At 40.2% G+C, this 24227-nt stretch overlaps 1 protein-coding gene across 3 annotated transcripts in view; it reads right to left on the bottom strand.

Moving 5' to 3' along the window:
• Nucleotides 1–2752: 2752 nt before the first annotated feature.
• The window catches only part of LOC148014557 (aspartic proteinase 36-like), a 35008-nt gene continuing 13533 nt past the window's right edge, over nucleotides 2753–24227 (bottom strand). The window contains exons 3-10 of one of the 3 annotated variants that reach the window (XM_087667365.1): nucleotides 22218–22462; nucleotides 21826–22056; nucleotides 21589–21751; nucleotides 21438–21511; nucleotides 20930–21029; nucleotides 3895–3961; nucleotides 3719–3790; nucleotides 2753–3645 (exon numbers count right to left, since the gene is read on the bottom strand). In XM_087667365.1, coding sequence (XP_087523491.1) covers nucleotides 3476–3645; nucleotides 3719–3790; nucleotides 3895–3961; nucleotides 20930–21029; nucleotides 21438–21511; nucleotides 21589–21751; nucleotides 21826–22056; nucleotides 22218–22462 — 1122 coding nt within the window. In that variant the 3' untranslated portion in view covers nucleotides 2753–3475. Of the gene's footprint in view, nucleotides 3646–3718; nucleotides 3791–3894; nucleotides 3962–4250; nucleotides 4512–20929; nucleotides 21030–21437; nucleotides 21512–21588; nucleotides 21752–21825; nucleotides 22057–22217; nucleotides 22463–24227 lie in introns of those variants that run through there. The other 2 variants (XR_015688762.1, XM_087667366.1) reach the window with 2 other exon arrangements.

The raw sequence follows: 24227 nt of genomic DNA, 5'->3' as shown, positions 1-24227 counted from the left end.
TTATGAGACTGGGGTTCAGATACAGTTGCATGGATACACTGATGTTGATTGGGCTGGTAGTATTTTTAATAGACGATCTACCAGTGGATATGTGTTCTCTTTTGGGAGTGTTGCAGTCACTTGGAGCAGCAAGAAACAACCTACAGTTGCCTTGTCGAGCATAGAGACTGAGTACAGGGACGCAGCAATGATTGCATGTGAGGTAGCTTGGTTGCATAAGCTACTTTATGATATGCATCAGCCTACAGATGGACCAGTTATTTATTGTGACAACATTAGTATACACTTGACAAATAACCCAGTCTATCATGCTAGAACAAAGCACATTGAGGTGCATCATCACTATGTGCGGGAGAGGGTTTTACTAGGTCTTATTGATCTAGTTTATGTCAGCACAGAGAATCAGATAGCTGACATATTTACGAAGACATTGGGCGCAGAGAAGCTGCGCAAGTTTAGAGACCTACTTGGTGTGCAGGAATTGGGATTGAGCTCGAGGGGAAGCGTTGAGTTATCGAGCTCCACTCGTGATATGCCAGGGTGACCGTTGTGCATTTATGCCACCAACTTGTTAGCTGCAGATGCGGTTGGTACACCGCCCATGAATAACAGCTAGATGACAGCTATCCTTATCTACTCTAGTTCGTGGCTCAGTTAATATGCTACCTTAGTTAGTTGAGTTTGGTACCGACCCATATATAGGGCTCTTCTATTTCTTTGTACTAGAGTTCTTTTTTGCTTACACCAAAGAAGAGAAAATTTGTTTTCAACCTCCACCTGTGTCGATATTCCCCCATTGTGCAAGTAAGAAAGCTACAAGTGAGACTCCTTTTCTTCTCTCCCACAATCTTGACAAACGTGTCATCATGTGTCCCACACTAATCTCTTCCTATGCCATATCATATGTTGGATCATAATGCATGGCATTCCATATAACTTATCATACTCAATGTTAGCACATATTAGGGTTCCTAATTAATAATAGGATTGCAACTTTTTATTCGTCGAGATATGTACAACAAAACCCAATTCATGTATGATGTGTACCACCAACCCTAGCCCATATAAACTCTTATGCTCTTCTACACATTAGATTCAAGTCACAATAGAGTACATTTGGTAATCAAAACTATACTCTTGACAAATTATGCCAATGTTTTACCTTGCAAGAGATAACTTGTTGATTATCTCAACAATCAATTAATCAAAAGATTCACCCCTAATAGCATATCCATAATGACGAGACTAGAATTTAACATCATCCATGGTGCCTCAACAAAAACAAATAAGTCCCATTTACTACAACCTATAGTTCCAAACTCTCATCCTTTGTGAAAATATAAATATCATACATCAAATCCCATTCTCTTTTTTCCCCATGCAACAAATATAAAATACTACACAAGTGCAAGGGGCTACAACATCATGCAACTAAAAAAATGGACTTCAACAATACTTACTTGATACGCATGTGGAAAAGCCTTACAATAGATGATTCTATTAATTGCATGTCTTTATAGAATCTACTTCATTAATTTGAAGAAATGTCAACATTGCACTTTGATTGGTTTTGGAGACATTGATGTTTTCATTATTTTTCTTTATCAACAATCTACATAATACTCATTTATGGTTTTTAAAAAAGCAAAGATCTATCAACCTAACATAAGTAGTCCTTGAATCAAGTAGCTTGTCATACTACTTTATATTATTAAGTTCTCAATTTTTGTCAAATTACTATGGGGATTCACACAAAATACACTTTGGACTTGATCAAGCTCAAGTCACTTCCTAAAATCCTTTGTTAAAATATTTATTCCAATTAAGCTGTACAAGAGCTTGTGATACTAGCAAATTAGATGAGAAATAGAATGTCAACACATAACCTAAAAAGGACGTCTTTCCTTTTCTTTGTGCAAGCCAAATAAGAGGACGACGCACTCTCATTTAGTAGAGATTGGAAAAAAGAGCCAACATCTTTGATTTTTGAATATAATATGGAGGGACAATACATCATGAACATTATAAGTTATGTACTGCCTATCTACTTGGCAGATGCTTGTATAACATACAAAAGGACAATACATCGTGAATATCATAAGTTATGTACTGCCTACCTACTTGATACATGCCAGATCATATATTCATACTTGATTGGCACCTTGGAAGATCAACTGGTTTCATTCAAAGGTGCCAATCTATTTTACCACCTTACAAGACTCAAAAACTGCAAGTTTATATAAACTACGATTTTACATACTCTGAATAGTATGTCACACAATGTGGCATTTCCCGTTTCTCAGCTCATCATCATGTACAAAATGATGCCAAATGCTGGAGTAAGGAATTGGCCCCTTGACCACTGGAACCACCACCAGCAGTTTTAAAAAAAAGTCACAAAAGTAAAATGGAGATTTACATGCCAAGTGAAAAGTCTTTACCTCCTCATTGGATACAGAGAAAAGCAAGCTCTCTCAAGAACTTCGTTTCAAATTCCAGCACCTTTAAGTTTGAAATTGTTTATCTTACAAGCCTCACAAGAGCACAGAAACGAGGTTTGAATCATAGCAAGGGTTGCTAACTTAAGAAAACATAGTTGTCCAATTTACATACACACACGACTCAAATTGTGATTATGAGAAAAGGAAGTTCACTCTATATGAAGAAAAGACTGCTAACTTGAGAAAATTTACCTAGTTGCATATGCAAGTATGACTTGAGAAAACAAACTTTGCTGTTTTAAACTATTTTTTGTAAAAACAAATTGCTAAAACATGTTGCATTGTGTTGTTCCATTGAGGAGTTTCCAATGGAGAAATTAGGGCTTGCCAGATTTATTCAAGTGCAAATTTGGAAGTAACCAACAACATTGGATAAAGGAGATGCATCAATTGCTCTCAATTGCCAAAAAGAGAGAATCTTCATATGCAGTACTTGTGGGTCAAAAGACAAGATGAACACATATGGCCCAGTAAAGTGAGTTCACTAGGCTGAAGTGTATTGAGTAAATTTTTCTTCTTTTCTAGATATGACTTCTCAGTTTACTTATTTTCTAAAGATGGAACACACTTACCCCATTTGAGACACCCAATAAAAAGAGAGAGAGAGAGAGAGATGCCCAAGAACATCTTTAACAGTGGTCTCTTTACTAGACCTTTCAACCATCCTAGAATTGCTGTATTTACAGATACTGGTCCTCCACCTCCAGCACATCTACTTTTCATTCATCATAATACTCAATCTTCCAATTCATTCATACCAAGATTCTGGTCTTGTCACTCTTATGAGAAGTCGGATCAAAATTTTCATCCCTAAGCTATACCATCATGAAATAGCAGTTTTAGGACATTTCTGGCCAAGTTACTTTGTTCAACTTCTCACGCCTGTGGATAGGACATTTCTGGCCAAGTTACTCTGTTCAACTTCTCACGCCTGTGGATCCTTGAGTTTTGAGGAGAACAGGACAGGTTTATTATCAAAAGAGATATCGACTAATGAAGAACAGGAAGGAAAGCCAAAGTACTGAACAGATAAATCTGTCATTTGTAATGACAGGACAACATTTATATCCTTCACTGGGTATAATAGTTGCTTGAATCTGCTCCACTTGACCCGTCGATGATACAAAAGTTACATTTGAGGAACCTGCCGCATGACATCATTACTTCAGGATCAACCCTAGTGATAATAGGTGAAGAAAAGAAAGAGGGACACATACAGTTGTAATCAACCCAACCAATGCGCTGGTTTTCAATGTCATAAACAATAAGCCTATCTTTCAGAACCAAATCTGCTAAAGGACAACAGATGTCAGTCCAAAGTGTGAGCTTCAAATATTATAAGTAGTTCAAAAAACTGAGATAGCAAACACAACAGTGAACAGGCATCGATTACCTCCTAAAATTGTCAAATCCAAGCTGCTTTGAGCAGGGTTTAGGAAGCCAATGCACCAGCCAAGAACCTGGAGGAAACAAACGATAAGAACCAAAACATGATTCTACAAAAACGAAAAACCAATGGGCAGTTTCCAGACAGTCAATCAGTGATTAGTAAGCCATAAAAAGATCTCAAACTATTGTGACTTGTCTCATGTTTGCGTGTGCCCTTTGGGCAGCTGTCTCTGTTCTGGTTTGATTCTTTTCATACGAGTGCATGGGCAAGTTCTGGTAAATCTGTCTCAGCATTCCATAAACATACGTTCTGTTCTGGTTTCACAGTTTCCCCAAGATTGCCTCCTATGCTCACTGTACCTGCCCTCTCTAGACCACAACTCCATCCAAATGAGAGAGATTTCACTCCTCTGCCACTAGCCTTCTGCCTCTGTAACCATTGAATAGCAACAGGTCACCTCAAGATCATCCAACATCTACAAGCTATTGAAAATTTCCAACACCACATATTACATTACATGCCTAGAGATCATGGATTAAGCCCTTCTGCCTTGTGGAGAGGCAATCCTCAATCTTCATGCCAACTTCACAAGACACTCCAGATCTTCAAATGAGACTTGTCTGTAGAAGAGAATGTAGTCAATGCACAAGACTATGACTGCAATTGACTGGATCCAAATGGGAATCACATAACATGCCTATGATATAGCCAAGCAATGTCCACCAAATGCAGAAATAGATTGAGTTTGACTCACCACTAGCCACATTATTCATATTTTCAAGCCATAGGGTTAAGTGCGTCCACCAAGGTGAGGTATTAACTCAGAATACCACTTCAGCAACTTTGCTTCACTAGTGTCAGTGAGCTGTGCCTACAGTTGAGGAGATTAGTTAAGATGACAGGAGGCTTAAGGAAGCCTATAAATATGATCCCTTGGGAAATCCTGTAGAACTATTTTAGAGCTAGAGTCCAAGAGTGAGTGGTGACCCAGTCATTACTAGCCCCATGCTATCTATAAGTTGCAAGAATGGCTTACAGCTGGAGATTGGTCATGCTTTGAGCCTCAAGTTTGTTGTCATTTCAAAGTCTTAACAGGCTAGTCCACACATTGTCCCCATAAGGATATCAGAGCAAGGGCTTGCTAGAATGAGCCTAACATAACAAATGAGGGGGGTAAGCAAATGGTGGATACCTGGCAGCAAAGGAAGATTGCTCAATACTCATGTAGAGAGAGCACTTAATCATAGAGAAATCACGACGAGAACATGGCTGTCATAGAGGCTTTCCAGCTTTCTAAAACGAGGAGCATCCAAGGACCACTTATGATGAAAGGACAAGAAGCAAGAGAGAGGATTTTCAGACTGTAGAAAAGGCAGGCCATCCTATGCTTCTAAGCTGCAAACCGTGTCAAATTAGAGTTTGGGTAAGATCACTCTACAAAAGGGTAAAAGTATCTCACTGTCTGATTTATTTAGCCTGTTAACTAACCAAGAATGGAACCCGTTAGTAATGGGGGGAAGATGAGGGCGTGCATTCTTATGTAGCGTGTATAAAGCAACTCAACAATCTAAAGATATGAGCATGTACTTTGCTGTGGGATGGATGGCTAATGGAGCCTCCTCAGTAACCATCGACCAAGAAGGGCACTCGTTCTTAAGAAAAGGGAGGAAGATGAGGCCATGCATTTTTATGTGGACTAGAGTATGACTATTCTTGCATCATGAAAAACCATTCAGTTGGATATGTTTCAGATTTATGTTTTAAATCAAGGCCACGGTCTGGATTCATATGACTGAGTGGGTGAGGATTATCTTACGGTAGGACAGATCAAGGGTTCTAGTGTCGAGATCAAGTGAACTTGACTGGAGTATGCATATGCATTGACTGTTCAATATTCCTTCATTTATGTTTTCTATGAATTCATTGTGTTAGTTGAACACTTCAGTTATATAGTCTAGTGAACCGTGGCTGCACAGCAACTGGATTCATATGACCGAGTGGGTGAGGACTATCTTACTAAAAGATAGATCAAAGGTTCTACCATTGGATCAAGTGGAGCTTGAGTGGAGTATGCATATTCGTGGACTCATCAACATTCCTTCATTTGTGTTTGATCCAAATCCATTATGTTAGTTGTTCTCGTACACTTTAATTTTGTTCGCACCTTTAACTTTAGTTTTCATGCACATCAACACAAAGTTTTCATGCATTGATGCCTACTTTTACTTCACTAAAACAGCCCCAAAAATATTTATTTCTGAAAAAGACAGTTCTTTTGTTACCCATGACAAATGCCTGCCCATTCTGGCAATTACCTAAGTATTAGCACACTAGAACCCCTCTTTCATCCACCATAGGTTTGCTTGTTGAGCCACCAAAATCAAGGCTTGCATTAGCAGTATATTGTCACTCATTGATGCCTAATTTTACTTCTTAAAAAGAGCCCCAAAAAGCTTTTAGTTAAAGGCTTCATTTCTGCACAATAGGACTGAGTAAACACACATTCATTCTGTCCACTTTCTTATCTGAGAATTCTCTCCTCTTTTCTCTTAATGAAGTGGTTTTTGCTTTGAAATGGTTTAGATTTCCTAAAAAATCTGATTGTTGTTCTATTTGTTGCTTTCATCCATTTCGATTAGGAATCAATGCGATAATATCATTTAAGTGTGCAATGCCCATTCATGATGATTCATCGATGTTTATTGATTTAGGCTCTTTCTCCATTACCCTACACAAATGGAACTTACACAGATCAAAACCTTTTATCCCCGACCCTAATAGCCAATCACCATAAAAATAACTAAATTACCTGCCCTTTCATAACTAGACCTTTAGAATTGCATAGCGTACTTGCTTATAAGAGAGATCAAAAGTACGCTTTATCTAACTTGCATATAGAATGACGTATAGAAATGAATCAATTTCGTAGCTTACCGCATGGTTGTCACGTCCGATGACGTCTGATTAGTACAGTCTGATGCTAGTATGGTACTAATCGGTCTAATAAATCTTGGACCTACGTCCGATGAAAGAAAAAATACATATAATTTTAAGTCTATGCTTAATGTTTGGACTTACAAGTTAAAACATAAACTTAGAGATTCAAGTCAAAAGTGCAAAACAGAGTTGATACAAGACTCGAGAGTGTACTATCTAGCATGAATAATGAAACCAACAACTTTATTATGAGTCACATATGCAATCTCATACAAAAAGTATACAAAAATGGATTGAGATAAAAGCCATCATCCATGGCTCAATCCGAATCAAGATGCATGATTACTCTAGGTGCTCATATCACTCTTGACATCGAAGGTGAAAGCATCCTCGTCACCGCTTGAGAAGCCATCACCCTCCTTAACAAAATCACCCTCACTAATGACATTGCCCTCATCATCATACTCGGGCTCTCTAAGCTCTAGGTGGGAGGTAGTGATAGGTATGTCCTCCTGGGCCGAACTAGGAGTACTTTTCGAGCCACTCCCACACCTCCTATAGCATCTAAGGGCCCCACAAGCATCAAGGGCAACCAATGTGGATGCCAAAGTGGAAGTTCCATTGCTACCGGCACGAGGGCGAATAACAACACGGACATGCCGTGCACAAGTGCGAGAGACCCGCCGATCTATCTCCTCGAGCTCTAAGTAAAGCTCCCTAAAGATTTGCTCCTCCTCCAAGTCTCTCTTGCAAGTCACACTTTTAAGTGTACTAGCAGAGAGCTTGAGTGAATCCACATTTATCTATATATTTAAAGAATGAAGAACTTAGATTAAACAAATGAAACTTCTTTAAATATATTCCATAATCTATAAATAAAGTTATAAACTAAAAAGTATAAAAATTAGATATACGATACTTGTCTTGCCATAGATATCTCATGCATATTGCATAGCATGCATGAATTGGAGCGACAATAAATTAGTCGCTTCAATTGTCGTGTGCTAAGCTTGTTACGAATTTTGGTGTGTACAAGGGAATAGGCCGACCAATTCCTCTCACATGCACCGAACGAGCAATCCTAAACCATGTGAAGAAAAAGAAAGTTTAACTAGAATTAAATAAAAAAAGAAAATAGATTTTCAAACCTGTGCAAGAATGCGTAAGGCCACTCTTTGGAGGTGAGACAATTGATAGCCAAATGACTCCCACCAAAAAAGAGACCACAATCGGCAAGGACATTGGCATCCATGAAGAGAGAGGATTTTTTTAAGGCGGGATACAAGAGTGCTGCAAACCCATGTATGGGTTGCTTCATCCACTCCCATATTTTCTTTGTCAAAAAGAAAATGTCATCTCTTTTAGGGGTGGTATCCAAGATATCACTAGAGTAGGTGTAAGATGATAAAGATTTAGAGGGAGATTCTGAGGTAAAATTTGAAAAGAAAGTGTGAAACAATATGAAATATAGATTCTAAAACTTAAAAAAAACATGAACCATTAAAAAAAATAAAAATAAAAACAATACCATGAAGAAGAGACCTCCCCATCTAAGATGGTTGATGATTGTATCTCCTCCATTGCATCCACCATAAGATGATAGAGGAGACCAATAGAACCCCCCTCCATGTCCGTCATGTGAAGCACCTTGTAGATGGGAGTGAGCAACAATGATAATGCCCCTCACATCCATCCAAAATTCCTCCTTTAATCAGAGCCTTTGAACAGCCTTTGCTTCCACTTGGCTTGATATGAACTCCTCTTCAAGCCATTCCTTAAACTCATCTGACACAACCATTTTTTGTAGCTTGTTGCAAACGTCATAGAGACGCTCGAGAAGAAGCCACATGGCTATAAACCGAGTCTTGGAGGGCTTCTTCAACTCCCAAGTCCGAGTATAAGCGATATATCGCAAGAACTCGGACCTTGAAGTTGACAAAGCCAACAATTGTGCAAGCATCGTTGACAATCCTCGCCACCCACTCCAACTTACCTATATCTTCCATAAGAAGATCTAGACAATGTGTAGTTGCATGGTGTCCATACTATGGACGGAAACTCGACCTCAAGTTTCCGCCCCATAGATACACAATTTAAGGCGTTGTCCATGACAACTTGCACCACATTTTGCGGCCCAATCTACAAGATTATACATGATGAAATTAGAATAAATTTGGGAGGTTAAAAGAAGAGATTACAAAATAATGGATTTAGAAGCATCACCTCAATGATGGCTTGCCATATGTGCCATATGGTTCTCCTTCCCCTTGTGCCCGCATCCACCACCCATAGGAAGTATATGCCAAGTAGGCAAGAGACCAGGATATTGATGATCCCCCCTTTTTTTTTTCGGTCACTCCATCCATCGGATAGGATAGAGCATCCATACTTCACCCAACCGGCACGCACGGGCTCAAGGGACTTATCAATCCTCTCTCTCTCTCCTCATCGAGTTCCTCAGTACGCATGTCATTGTACGTGACACCGTACCATCCCTTGCATGGACCAACGGCGGCAATGGCTTTCACTATCCGCTTCCATCGATTCACTTTGAGAATATGGAAAGAGATCAAGGTTGCAAAAATTTGTAGCACTGAGTACTACAGAGGCTGAACATATTTCAGCCACAGAAACTTTTAAGGAAGCTATTTGGCTTGGCCATTTGGTCAAGGATTTTGGTCTTTCTTCCCGTACTCTAGTACTTGGTTGTGATAGCTAGAGTGCAGTATGTCTGGCTAAAAATGCCATGTTTCATGCCCTGTAAACGCCCCGAACAACGTAGTATGCTTAACAATTATGATATTCGCTTGTTTTCGAGATTTAATATAAAAGAGAATGAACACTTAAAGCTGAAAATGAAAATTACTCACAAAATTACAGCCATGAAAATGTAAAAGTAATGGAGACAAGATTAAGGGTTAAAGATGGGCCAAAACCCCCCCCCTACCCCCCCCCCCGAAGGAATGTATTTTTGCTCAACCCAAGTCCCTTGGGAAAGAGCTCAGTTACGATCAACCTGAGAGTGAGGAGAAGTAATTCTCACTCTCACAAGATCATGCAAAGATGTACAAACACACATGCATTATCTATTATGCAATGATAAGAACTGATTTCTTTACAGTATGAGAGAAGAAAGAGGGGAAATCAGCCTTTCTCCATCGTTGATCAACAGTACATGGATAGGGCTTGCTTCTTGTTGCTAAAATGGAAGAAAGAGTTCGAGAAGGAGGTGCTGTAATGAATTTACAGGCTTGCTGTCCTGTAAAACAGCAGTGATAGAAGAGGGAATATGGAGGAATTTGATAATGGAGAAGTGGGGGATGATGATGGGGATGGATGGGGCCAGTTTCTGGCTATCTGTGGGTGCTGTACATGAGTTTACAGCAAAGAAAAATTATGCTGAATGAAGAAAAACGAGCTCTTATTTATAGGAGAGGGAAGAGCTAGTACAAAAGGGGAAAGTGGAGTAGCACAAGACAAGTGTCCAGCCACATGTCATGAGATGTGACAAGTGGTGGGACACTTGGAAACTTGTGTGACAAGTGTCTTGACACTTGTCTCTTCTCTATGGCCTTCCTTTTTGGGCTGAATACTGTCAAGAATAGAAACAACCAAATTTAGTAAGCACAGTCAAAGTACAGAATTTACTATTTTTAGAATGACATCCCTATTTTTTAGGACTAGCATTTTTAGGCTAATTCGAGGCTCCTAAAATTTAGGAACCCTCCAATATGGGTGTCATATGAAAGCTTTTTCCGTGTACATCACAAAAACGGTATCAGAATCTTCATGTGACTTTCCCATGCAAAGAAATGTGCATTTCAAGCTTTCAGCCCACACATGCACATTGTACAAGCATTTCATGATCATGCCATCTTGTTGATTGTAACTGTCTGTTCTGGCGGATCTAGCCCACACTTCAAGGCATCAATCCTTTCTGTGTGCGAGTCTAACCCTGATATGCGTGAGTTCTGGTCACAAGCGCCCAATCGAGCCATATAGGTGGAAGTGTAAACTATCTTTTCTCTAACCCACCGCGTGGGTCCACCATAACCTGTGACCACTCATCAGTGGCTAGCTCCTAATGCACTTTTCTTTATATCTAATCAATTAGAGTGTAAATGAAATAAATTTAATAAATCATTATATAGACAAATTAATGAAAAAGGATACAAATTCTGTTTCTATAGAATTGTGACAGCCCTCTAGCTTTTATTCAGCTGTCCTCAGCTGAAAAGCTTCTTGATATGGCTGAAGAATGTCTGGGTAATCCTTCATGAATTTTTCATCTACCCACTATGCATCTGTTGTGGGTAGATTCTTGAATTTTAGTAAGAATTTTCGTATCACAAGGCCACTTCTCGTGGTTCGATCCTTGTGAAACAAAATCTGTTCAGGTTCCAAGAGTTGCTCTGTTTCTTCAACTTCTAGGGGATCTTCAGTAATGGGTTCCTTTGGTTCTGGTCCTATGTAAGGTTTTAGCAAACTTACATGAAAAGCATTGTGTATTTTCCAATGAGCAGGAAGCTCAAGTCGATAAGAAACTTCATTTATTTTCTCAATCGCTTTGAAGGATCCAAAGTATCTACTGGAGAGCTTTGGAAAAGATGAATTTTGACCGGAACCTTGTTTGAGCCTACTTTTATCAAACTTTAGCAAGACATATATATTGACCTTTTTCAAAAGCCAAAGGTCTTCTTCGTTTATCTGCTTGCTTCTTTTGTCGCTCTTGGGCAACTTTGATAGTGGCTCGAACTTGATCCATTGTTGTTTTTAAATCTGAAGCAAACTCATCAGCAGCAAAAATCTTATCTTTAGTGCGAATAATTGGAGGAGGAATCATTTTACCCTGTACTATTTCATTTGGAGCTTTCCCTGTGGATGAGTGCACTGTATTGTTGTAAGCAAACTCCAACAATGGAAGATATTTCTCCCATTGTGACTTATGTTCACTAACATAAGCTTTCAACATATCCAAAAGAGTAAGATTCATCACCTCTGTTTGGCCGTCAGTTTGAGGATGAAAAGCTGAGGAGAACTTTAAAGTGGTTCCCAAATTCTCAAATAAAGCACCCCAAAAGTTACTTGTGAATTTGGAGTCTCTATCTGAAATGATCTCAGAAGGCATACCATGTAATCTGAAGATATGTTGAATGAAAAGTCTTGCAGCTTGTGCGGATTTCAATGTTTTATGACATGGAATAAAATGTGATTGCTTGTTGAATCGATCAATTATAACCCAAATCATATCATGACCTTGAGGTGTTCTTGGAATACCTGAGATGAAATCCATTGTGATAGATTCCCATGGATCTTTGGGCACTGGAAGAGGTTGCAACAATCCTGGAGTCTTCTGCCTATCATACTTTGATTTTTGGCATACTAGACAAGCCTCAATGAAATTATATGTATCTCTTCGTAATGTTGGCCAATAAAAGTAGCGCTCAATTGCACTTAGAGTGGCTACCCTCCCTCTATGGCCTGCATAAGGGGATTCATGACTTTCTTTAAGCACCTTTTGTCGAACAGGAAGAGTAACACAAAGGCGATTATTCATGAGAAGGTAACCGTCTTTGATGGAATAATCTGGATGAGAACCTCCTTGCTGTAAATTTGACCAAATTGTTGCAAAATCAGTATCTTCATCATAAGTATTCTTCATCGTTTGAAAATCTTCATGATGAGCCACTGTAATAGTTGCAATGCGAGGCACTCTAGAAAGTGCATCAGCAACTACATTTTGTTTCCCTGGAGTGTACATAATTTAAAAATGAAACATAGACAAGAAATTTTCCCATCTTGCATGTTTCTCCTGCAAATGCTTTTGAGTCTTGAAATACTTCAAGCTCTGATGATCAATTTTAATAAGGAATTCATTGCCTAAAAGATAATGTTTCCATATCTTCAAAGCATGAACCACTGCTAAGAGCTCCTTTTCATAAATGTCATACCTTTTCTCCACATCATTTAGACGGCGGCTTTCAAAGGCTATGGCATGTCCTTCTTGATTTAGCACTGCACCAATACAATCACCGCAAGCATCTGCTTCCACCATAAATGGTTTTACCAAATCTGGAATGATAAGAACAGGTCCAAAAGTAAGAGCTGTTTTCAGCCTTGTGAAGGCTGCCTTCTCTTTTTCCTTCCATTGGAAAGAGGTCTTCTTCTTTGTAAGGTCATGAAGTGGAGAAGCCATATGTGCAAAATGCTTGATGAAGCGGCGGTAATGAGAGCATAAGCCAAGAAACGATCGCACCTCATGTACATCATGAAGATGAGGCCATTCTTGGATTATCTTGATCTTTTCAGGATCCATCTGAATCCCTTCAGAAGAGATGACATGCCCAAGGTAATTTATTTTATGCATGAAAAATTCACTCTTTTTACCATTTACCAAGAGTTGATTTTGTTGAAGTAATTGTAGAACAATCTCCAAGTGTTAATGATGCTCCTCTTCATTCTTGCTAAAAACAAAAATATCATCAAAGAAAGTCCCGACATATTGTCGATGCTCTCTAAAGATGCGCTCCATCATTCGATTAAAGGTGGCTGGTGCATTGGTTAATCCGAAAGAAACCACCAAGAATTCATAAAGACCGTATGAAGTGTGGAAAGCAGTTTTGTGTACATCTTGTGGTATTACCCTAATTTGATGATAACCACTCTTTAGATCAATGCGGCTGAAAACCTTTGAGCCTCCTAGACGATCGTCAATTCTGGGAATAGGAAACCGATTCTTCACAGTGATTTTGTTGAGGGCTCGATAATCAATGCACATCCTGAATGTGCCATCTTTCTTTTGAACAAGAAGAACCAGTGAACAAAATGGTGAGCTACTTGGCCTAATTAGCCCACGGTTGAGCAGGTCTTCGACTTGCTTTCTGATTTCTTCTTGTTGAGGACGGCTCACACGGAATGGTGCTATATTAGGAGGAGAACTGCCCGAAATAATATCAATATGATGGTCTTCTGGTCTTTCTGGGGGAAGCTGATAAGGAAGATCTTCCGAAAAACAATCTTTATACTTTTCCAAGAGCTGAAGTCGCTCTTGGTTTTCGGCATTCATATTATCTTTTACATCAGTGACATAAAGCAAACAACATTAAACACAATCCTTAATTGCTCTAGAGACTTGCATATGGCTTACCATAGGTATGGTGTCTCCAGAAACTCCAGCTTGGATCTCGTACTTCTTGCCTTTGTTGGTGAGTTCTACCTTCTTAATCTGAGAGAAGATGGTTGAATCTACTCTATGATTCCAGCGCATGCCAAGAATCACATCGCAACCATTAAGGTCTCCGATACAGAAGGTATCTTCGTCTCTATAGCCTTGAATTTGAAACTTGAGCTTGCCAATGTAGGGTGTCACAGTCTTCACTGTGTCACCTTCATCGGCATTTAAAGCTTGGCGAACTTCTGCCGGAGTATCCATCTCTTCATTCTTTAATCCAAGCTCTTTAGCTAATTGCAAGGAAATGACATTTTCATTCGCCCCAAGATCTATCAAGAATAGTGCTTGCTTACCTTGCAACTGTCCCCAAGCTTTTGATAATTTGCGCATCTCTGGAGTGTGAGTTGTGTTTGCAACTACATCACTGATAGCATTGATTTTCACTGGTGACTTAGGCTTGTTGTCAGAAACCTTGCTTTGTCCTTTGTTTGGACATTGCTTCGCTATGTGGCCTATTTGTCCACATTTAAAGCACTTCCCTTCTTTCATGAAGCTACTTTTCTTCTTCGGAAAGTTACTTTGCTTGTGGGTACAGATTGGAGCGAAATTGAGGAGCATTAGGAGGTGCATAGGGCTTTATCTTCTTTTGATTTGATGGCTGCTTTTGCCGCTGTTTTTGTCCTTCATTTGGGGCTGAATACTCCTCATCATCAGCTACTTTCTTATCATTCTTTTGGAATGATTTGTTGCCATTGTGCTCCATTTCCCATGTCTCAGCATGGTCAATGAGTTCCCTGAGACTAGAACAATGATAATGATTAAGAGCAGTACGAAGTTTAAAATGCAAACCTTCTTGAAACTTCCTAAGCTTTTCCGAACTGCTGATCTTCTTGAAATGTTGGACCTTCAAAAGTAGCTCCCAAAATCTCTTGGTATAATCACCAAGTGACTCGTTTTTCCTTTGCCAAAGCCGATCCCATTCCATTTTTACGTCTCTTTTGAAATGAACAGGAAGAAATTGGCTTTGTATCATGCGAACAAAGGACCGCCATGATTTTGGAGCAGCATGATCATATTCCAACCCCGTCCACCAAGTATGGGCTAAGTCAGTCAAATGTAAAGTTACAAACTTAATCTTTTCTTTTTCTTTATACTTGTCACGACCATACAAAATTTGAAATTGACGAATAAACTTCAGAAGAAAATCAGGATTTCGAGAACCATCATACATACTGAGCTTGATCTTCTTTTCAAGTTGAGATAGTGACTTAGTCTTCTTCTTCTTCTTATGCCTTCGTCCATGCCCGGATCTTGAGGTTGAAGATCGTGAAGTGCTTGATGGGGATGAAGATGGAGACGAGGGTGAAGAATGTCGACGCCTTTGACGATGATGAGGTCTTCCACGAGAAGGGTATGACTCTTCGTCACTAGAAGAGGGTCCATCAGAGTAGGCGCCAAATGACTTTGAAGAAGAGGATGAGCTTCGACGCGATCTCTTTCTTTGTCTTAAAGTAGAATGGGACTGCCTCTTAGAAGTAGTTGGACTTCTTGATCCGCTCCTTTCATTGGTATGGCTTTGTCTCCTTGAACCAGATAGGCTTCTTTCCTTGAATTCTTTGGGATTCTCAACTTTTTCTAGTTTGAGAAGTTGCTCACAAATTTGTTGATTCTCCTCTCTAAGACTTTGAATGGCTTGAAGGATGGCACTCGACTGATCCATTGAGACTCTAAGAAAAATATGCTCAAGCACTCAATGCAAGGGCTGAAAACAAACAAACTTATAATTGTAAACACTACCAGTGTTGGGGTGAGGACCGAGCCAAAGCTCTTATATCACTGTAAACGCCCCGAAAAACGTAATATGCTTAACAATTATGATATTTGCTTGTTTTCGAGATTTAATATAAAAGAGAATGAACACTTAAAGCTGAAAATGAAAATTACTCACAAAATTACAGCCATGAAAATGTAAAAGTAATGGAGACAAGATTGAGGGTTGAAGATGGGCAAACCCCCCCCCCCCCCCCAAAGGAATGTATTTCTGTTCAACCCAAGTCCCTTGGGAAAGAGCTCAGTTACGATCAACCTGAGAGTGAGGAGAAGTAATTCTCACTCTCACAAGATCATGCAAAGATGTACAAACACACATGCATTATCTATTATGCAATGATAAGAACTGATTTCTTTACAGTATGAGAGAAGAAAGAGGGGAAATCAGCCTTTCTCCATCGTTGATCAGCAGTACATGGATAGGGCTTGCTTCTTGTTGCTAAAATGGAAGAAAGAGCTCAAGAAGGAGGTGCTGTAATGAATTTGCAGGCTTGCTGTCCTATAAAACAACAGTGATAGAAGAGGGAATATGGAGGAATTTGATAATGGAGAAGTGGGGGATGATGATGGGGATGGATGGGGCCAATTTCTGGCTATCTGTGGGTGCTGTACATGAGTTTACAGCAAAGAAAAATTATGCTGAATGAAGAAAAACGAGCTCTTATTTATAGGAGAGGGAAGAGATAGTACAAAAGGGGAAAGTGGAGTAGCACAAGACAAGTGTCCAGCCACATGTCATGAGATGTGACAAGTGGTGGGACACTTGGAAACTTGTGTGACAAGTGTCTTGACACTTATCTCTTCTCTATGGCCTTCCTTTTTGGGCCGAATACTGTCAAGAATAGAAACAACCAAATTTAGTAAGCACAGTCAAAGTACAAAATTTACTATTTTTAGAATGACATCCCTATTTTTTAGGACTAGCATTTTTAGGCTAATTCGAGGCTCCTAAAATTTAGGGACCTCCTAAAATTTAGGGGCCTCCCAATATGGGTGTCATATGAAAGCTTTTTCCGTGTACATCACAAAAACGGTATCAGAATCTTCATGTGACTTTCCTATGCAAAGAAATGTGCATTTCAAGCTTTCAGCCCACACATGCACATTGTACAAGCATTTCATAATCATGCCATCTTGTTGATTGTAACTATCTGTTCTGGCGGATCTAGCCCACACTTCAAGGCATCAATCCTTTCTATGTGCGAGTCTAACCCTGATATGCGTGAGTTCTGGTCATAGGCGCCCAATCGGGCTATATAGGTGGAAGTGTGAACTATCTTTTCTCTAACCCACCGTGTGGGTTCACCATAACCTATGACCACTCATCAGTGGGGCCAGCTCCTAATGCACTTTTCTTTATATCTAATTAGTGCAAAGAAAATAAATTTAATAAATCATTATATAGACAAATTAATGAAAAATGATACAAATTCTGTTTCTATAGAGTTGTGACATGTCCGTTACACATATATGTTCGGTACCATTTCATTCGATAGGTCTTGGATGATGGCCTTGTTACACTGACTAAGGTCAAAATAGTTGTTTCTAGCAAGCTGTCAAGCTAATGAGACAGGAGAGGTAGACACGGTCAAGAACAGCAATGCAATCAGGAGGAACAACAAAAGGGGGAGCGATTGGATCTCACAAACTAGACGTTTCGGAATGGATATCATCTTAGGCTGGTCTAGCGGACTTCACGTGATTGCGGAGGTAAGTCGCGGGGGGGGGGAAGAGGGGCCTTGGTTGGGGATTTTGCAGTGTGGTTTTTTGTTTTGGGGTTTGCCACATCAACTGGGAAGAATAATGATTTCCCTTCTCGATGAGCAAACGTGAAAGGCAACCCATATAAAACATTAGAGTGGCTGAATTTTTTAATGTCATGAACATCTTTCTTTTTTTTTTTAATGAAAAAGTCTTGTTGATTGACTTTTTAAAAAGGGGAGGGGAAGGAACAAAAAAACGGTTGTCTCTTCGCAAGGCTTTACTAAGATATTATAGTCCATCTGAAGTTGCCCCCCTCCTTGATCCCACTCTCAAAAAAAAAAAGAGTGCCATTAAATACAAATTGCTTTTCAATATTGCAAACCGTCTTTCCTATTGTCTACTCTCCTCTCTTCCGCTCCATCTTCAAATTATATCCCTCTTTCCAAAAGTTTCACTTCTTTTCTACACTGCTTTCTCTCATCAATATCATGGCTTCTCTCGAGGCATCTCCTTGTGATGCATCCACTCCCACTAACCTCAACACATGAAGGGTGCCCATCTAGCATCTCCCAAAACCGAGCACATACACAAGCAGCATCTCAAAGCCTCTTCTTCTTTCAAATCTAACAGAGATTTTTCCCTTGTAGCAAGTCTCCAAACTCAAGTAAAGGAGACTCGAGTAAAGGAGATGTAGCGGCAATTAGCTGGACTCCGTACTCCCTGTTTTTTGTTTATGCCCGTAGCCATGAGAACATTGTCTCTTCAATTCCAACCCAATCCCTTTAAAGGAGAGAAGAAAGAATGTAATGAGACCAACATCAATTCAGGCTAGCCAAATGGATGACATATTTTGATTTGTATCAGTTCGATGAGACTTAACGTATCGGGCAGATACAAATCATATCACACAAAAAAGTGTACACTTGGTGGGTGGACCTACACCCTACGCCGACGACTTGGATTGATTTTTAATACGTTTTTCAAAAACACTTTGAGACCAATGATCGGATTGAAATTTTTCAAAAATTATTTGAGCTTGGTATGGGGAAAAGGAGCTTGGATGCATACTCCACGAGTTTAAAAATCTATTGCACAAAACAAAGGCCTTGGATAATCCTTAAGTGCTGCTCAATATGTGATACACTTTTGAATTGCTTGGACTATAAGAATGGATATGCTTTATGCATATGTCTCCCATAGGCAATCTAACTGGGAGCATTACCTTTCTTGGATTGAGTTTGCTTATAATAGTGCTAAGCATTCGGCTACAAGTTATAGCTTGTTTATGCTTACGTACCGTTATGAGCCAAAACCACCGATCGGCACAGAGCTCAAGGGGATGAAAATGCAATCCATATATAGGAGATGTTGATGATTGTGAGGAAAAGTGTTAAAATGACCAATGATTATACCACGTTTTATGCTAACCAACATCGTACTCCTAGGAAGCTCCGAGAAGGTATGTGGGTTTTACCTAACATCCCAAAGGACTCCAATTCAATGACTATCATCAAGTGCTATAAATTATATTCAAGATATTGTGGTCATTTCCAAATTACCAAGAATTAAAGTAGTGTATCCTATGAGTTGGATTTGCTTTTGAAAATCCAAGTCGTTTAAAAGAACGACTAGGACAAGGTACGCAAATTGTCCTGATTTAGAAAGTCCCACGGCTTGAGGATAATGCTCATTATGTTCCACTCGAACCCAAATTGGTTCTTGACATAAGGACTAAATGACCCCGCCAACCCATTTATCCTATGTATTTAGTCAAGTGGAGAAACCACTCGGAGAGGCAGAAGCTACTTGGGAGTTAGTACATTCATTGAAGAGTCATTTTCCTCACTTTGTTCTTGAGGATACTACTAAGTACAGCAACCATTCATAGGGGGGAAAGTGTTATGTCCCTCAACATCTAGATGGGTGCTATTAGCATTGGTCACAATGGTTACGAAGTGGCTTAGTGCAAATGCACAAAGGGCACTTCGAGGTAAGGGCAGCCGAGTCCTATTTATAGGACTCAAGGCCCTATTGTGCACATTCATTATGTGATCACCACTCTTGGACTCTTGGCCCGTTGGCCAATGCATCCATACACGGGGATGGTGTGGACTGGTGGTATGGGACACCAACCCTTGGGATTCAATCTCGTGACCCAGAGTGCTGCTGGCTCCCAAGCTCAAGGGTGAGCCCGTTTGGCTCTTTGGCTAGGAGGTGATCTGATGCCGAGTCCCTTTTGTGGGAAGTTTGGCTTGAGTCGTGTCTCGTGTGCAAGTTGGATCTTAGGGGCCATTATACCAAGTGGGCCATTCTTTCAAAAATCTCATGTGATTCTTCCAATGGTTTCACAAGACAACACTGAGCAGGCAGTAGCTGACCATTCAAGAGTAACGACACTTAATCCCGTTGATCCATCAAAATCTCTTCCACACTATCCTAAGAAAGCAAAGCATTCAACTATTGTCTAATCATGTGCACTTGCAGAAATCTACTTGATGATGCTATGGGCATATTCTTGCAAGAGAGTTGATAAACCATCCACTCTGTCATTGTGAGTAGCCTCCACCATGATCAGATTAGGGAATCATCATGAGTGGCAACCAACAGAGAAGTATCAATAGCTTTCTCAGATGTGTATAGCTTGTTCCTTGTATTGGCAGCTGGATCTGAAAAATGACAGAGAAATTGCAATTGCGAACTTTCTGCTCTAAACTTGTCTTCCGTCAAATAGCAGCACAAGACTGCTGCACACTCAAACATCTGCATTCAGGACCTCGGTCACAAACAGCAGATTCGCAGAATGAAAATGTTGCAGTCTTTAACAGCTCCATGAAGGACTCCAAAATCTGCTATTACTGACGGTCCTTCCAGTCCTGGTATCACATGCTACTGTTGTGTATGGCACTCCTCACCCCTGCCTGCTGCTTTAGCCCTGCAGACACTCTCAGATGGAAACCCACCCTCCAACCAAAAAAAAAAAAGAAGAAGAAAAGGAACCTGCCCGATGCCTTCAGTAGGCCTGCCCTGCAAACTGGAAACACCCCTGCAGAACCTGCCAACAGTTTTGCCTAGGGCACCAGACAAACTGGGCTGCAGACAGTGGCATCTGCTCCATATGGCACTGCTCGTCGGTCACAGCACCCCTCTCACCACGCACACCTTTTATTCTGAAACCGCTGTTCATGGAAATATCACACTACAGAGGGGATAGTCCTCAAAGCACAAATAATTTTGGGTGTTTGGCAGCAGATACTCTGCACCGTACTCTGTCTCTGAAGGGACACAAACCCAGACTACTTGGAAACCACTTTCTATCAAACAAAATGAAACTAGAGAATAACTACGGGATTTTAAAACAATTAAGATACAGGACAACCACAAGGTGTATGAACATACTCCATTCCCATCTGCTTGAATAAGATATTGCTGTGGCCGAATGACCATTTCAGCCCCCTTTCCTTGAAACCTCAATGTAACCGAAGGAAAGTCATCAATACTGCAAGGCCCGAAAAAAAAAAGGGGGGTTATAGAGTCGAGGACACCTTGAAGCCAGACCACCTGATAAGAAACTACTGATTATTGACTACAGAACAAATGTACAGCATGCAAGTATTACGAAAAGCATGCAAAGGAACCTCCTACCATTATGACCACAGAAAAAATGTGAAGTATTAAATGAGGCTCTGAGATTGCTTTGAAACTTCAATTATGCTGCAAAAGCTAAACCAACTTGAAAACAAAAACACCAAATTCTTACAAATACAATTCAAGAGCCATTGCATGATATTGAGCTCTTTCAAGAGAGCACATAAAATACAACTGCAATCATCCCTTTGTGTCGTTCAAAGAAGACAGAACACAACCATAGGGTAGGACTACCTGAAATTGAAAGGCAAGTGATCACCTGCCTGTGCGGGTTACACAAGTCATTCCCTGCCAAGGATAATTTATCATACTGGATGGTAAAGCTTCAAGTATCTGTACAACCAAAAACAAGTTGTCAGATTACTAATTTTTTTACAGCTGAAACGATGACATAAGTACATTTGACTCACCGCTGCCATGAGCTGTTCATATACTGCTTCCGCAAAATAGGCAAGAGTTGTTCCACTATCAATTATGGTTCCACTGCTTTGGCCCGGTGTAGCAACTGATGAATCAACTGGTATTGTTACACCATTAACAGCAATACTTTGCAAGTTGACATTATAATGCGGCCTGTAACAGGAAAATTTTAGTATGCTGTATTTACAACTTCCAATCTATTTTCCATAAGTATAGCAAGCACTTACTGATCAGGAATTATGGGAGTGTAAACAAGTCCTGCAGCTTGAACTTCACCAATAACAAGAATTCCACCTTCTCCATCCTCTCCTTCTAAGCAATGTGCAAATACTGCTGGAGTTTGGTTTTGATATGCCAACTGTGAAACAATCGAAGCATTCCTAGATGGCCCAAAACCCAAAATCCCATTCAAAGCCTGGTCTTGCTGCTGCAATTGCCCCCCCGCATGTGTGGCACACCTGAACAGCCACTAAGCAGAAAAGGAAAATAGGAAAGCACACACAACCAAGAAAATCACAGAAAACCATGTGTATGATCAATACAACTTTGAAATGTTCATAAAATATAGCTGGCATCATTTGTTCATTAAAAACAACGATATTGAGTCAGCTTCACTTACCCAAAGACAACCGTTGTGTTGCTGGTTTTCACAGAATTGTTTCCAACAACTATATTGGGATGAAAGGAATCTCGAACCAAAATTCCTTGTGATGAACTTCCATCTCCATAAGCCAGCTCATAAGTACAGTACTGTTCTGTTTGGCAAACCTGTCTAGAAGTAGAAACAGAATAGCAATATACATCTCGACAATACACAATGCTACTACTCGATGACCGCTGTGGATTGTATAAAGCAAGATTCACCTGCCCTGCCAAAAGATTAACTCTCTCTCTCTCTCTCTCTCTCTCTCTCTCTCTCTCTCGCGTGCATAAAGGGTGATTATATTAATTACCAAAACATCATCTCAAAAGTACAGCATGACCAAAAGTATAAAGGGCCTATACGACCAATAAGAGGGCCAAAGAAACTGCAGTTTGCCAAGAAAGCAAATCCTATTGAGGGAGAATATTTGCTAGCTCAATCATGTCAAGTTGTGCCAATGAAGGCGGCTTCTCAAGTGGACAATATAACTCTACACTCCTAAGGAAGAATCAAGAACAAATGCATTCCGCAAAGTCCATACTTGCCAACAACAATGTTAACCCTAGTGCAAAGAAAGCAAAAAGAAAATTAAAAAGAAACAGGACAAAGTGGAAAAAGGCAGCCTGCTAACTGAAGAAATAGGAGGAAAAAAAAGCCAAAAGCGCAAGGACAATCTTAAAAGTTCAAGGCAAGTGCAAAAGAGAAAATACGCATTTTAAATGCAAAGGCAAACCGTAAATTTTTGGAAGAGAATGCCAAGCTCCCTCCTGCGCAATTTGTAAATATAGACAGACACAGGTTAAAACACAATGCAAATAGGAAAGAAATAGGAAAAGAGGACCTAGGCTAAAATGGCAGGGCATGTAAATAAGGGATGGGTGCCCAAAGGGGATTAGGGTTTTGTATAAAAGGCAAAAAGTGAATGAAGAAGCTCATTCTTGTGTGGCCAAAACTAGCTCTCTCTCTCTCTCTTCTTCTTGTTCTTGCTTGCTTGAGCTTGTTCTTGAGAGAGGGAGTGTGAGGGGTGAGGAAGTGTGTGAGGATGAGGGACCATAGTGGAGAAGCTCTCCATCTTCTCCTCTCTTCTTTTTCTCCTCCTCTCATCTTGCACACGGCAATGGAGCATGGAGCATGGAGCATGGAGCTTGGAGCTTGGAGCTTGAAGATCCAGCTTGCTTAAGCTTGCACCTTGGATCGTGGAGCTACCGAAGTGCTTGAGGGAAGAGGCAACTTGATCCAGCATGGAGGTAGGCTCACTACACTCATAGGTGTGAGAGTGAGAACGGCTATGTGAAAGGTATCCATTGCACTTGCCTTGAAACGCTTGAAACAATAAGCAGTCAGTGGGTCTTGGCGGTTGAGCAAGGAGCTCCCACATTTTGGTTCCATTGCCAGGACAACGGATTCAAGCTTTGAGTGCTCGCACACCCCGAATCAAGCATTGAAGTAGGGTTTGCTCTGAACCGGTGCATAAGATGGGTAGGAAGCAAGGGAGTTGAAGAGGTATTTGGTCTCCTTTACAAGTAAGTTTTTTTGGTTTTTTGGATTTAGGTAAGTAGATTGAATTAGTGTAAGCAATTGCTTGTGATTTGGATGCATTTAGGTAATGAAAAATCAAGAAAAGCAAAGAAACAAACAGTAGGGTTACGGCTGTAAACAAGGCAAAACAAAAAAATCGGACGTAATTAAATCGTCCAATCGGACAAAACTAGCCTAGAATTGGACAGCCCCAAAAATCAAACAATTGACCGTCCGATTCAGACAAAAAGGCCACACAGACTCGAACAATCCAAAATCGAACGTCCAATTCTAGGAATTAGACGGAAAAATCTGCAAATCAAACGAGAAAACCGAACATCAAATTCTAACAAACTCTGACCTCACTAAACCCTGTAGAGGCCAAGCCCTAGCTGTAGGACACCCCAGCAAATCCCCAAGTGAGTGAACGGGGCAATAGAGCCAATTGACTCAAGAGTTGAGATCCAA

This window comes from Lygodium microphyllum, chromosome 25, assembly GCF_053477565.2.
Source record: "Lygodium microphyllum isolate KBCC chromosome 25, Lygodium_microphyllum_v1.1.10, whole genome shotgun sequence".
Lineage (NCBI taxonomy): Eukaryota > Viridiplantae > Streptophyta > Polypodiopsida > Schizaeales > Lygodiaceae > Lygodium > Lygodium microphyllum.
The sequence above is the reverse complement of the archived record's forward strand: the minus strand, read 5'-3'. Positions and strand labels throughout refer to the sequence as shown.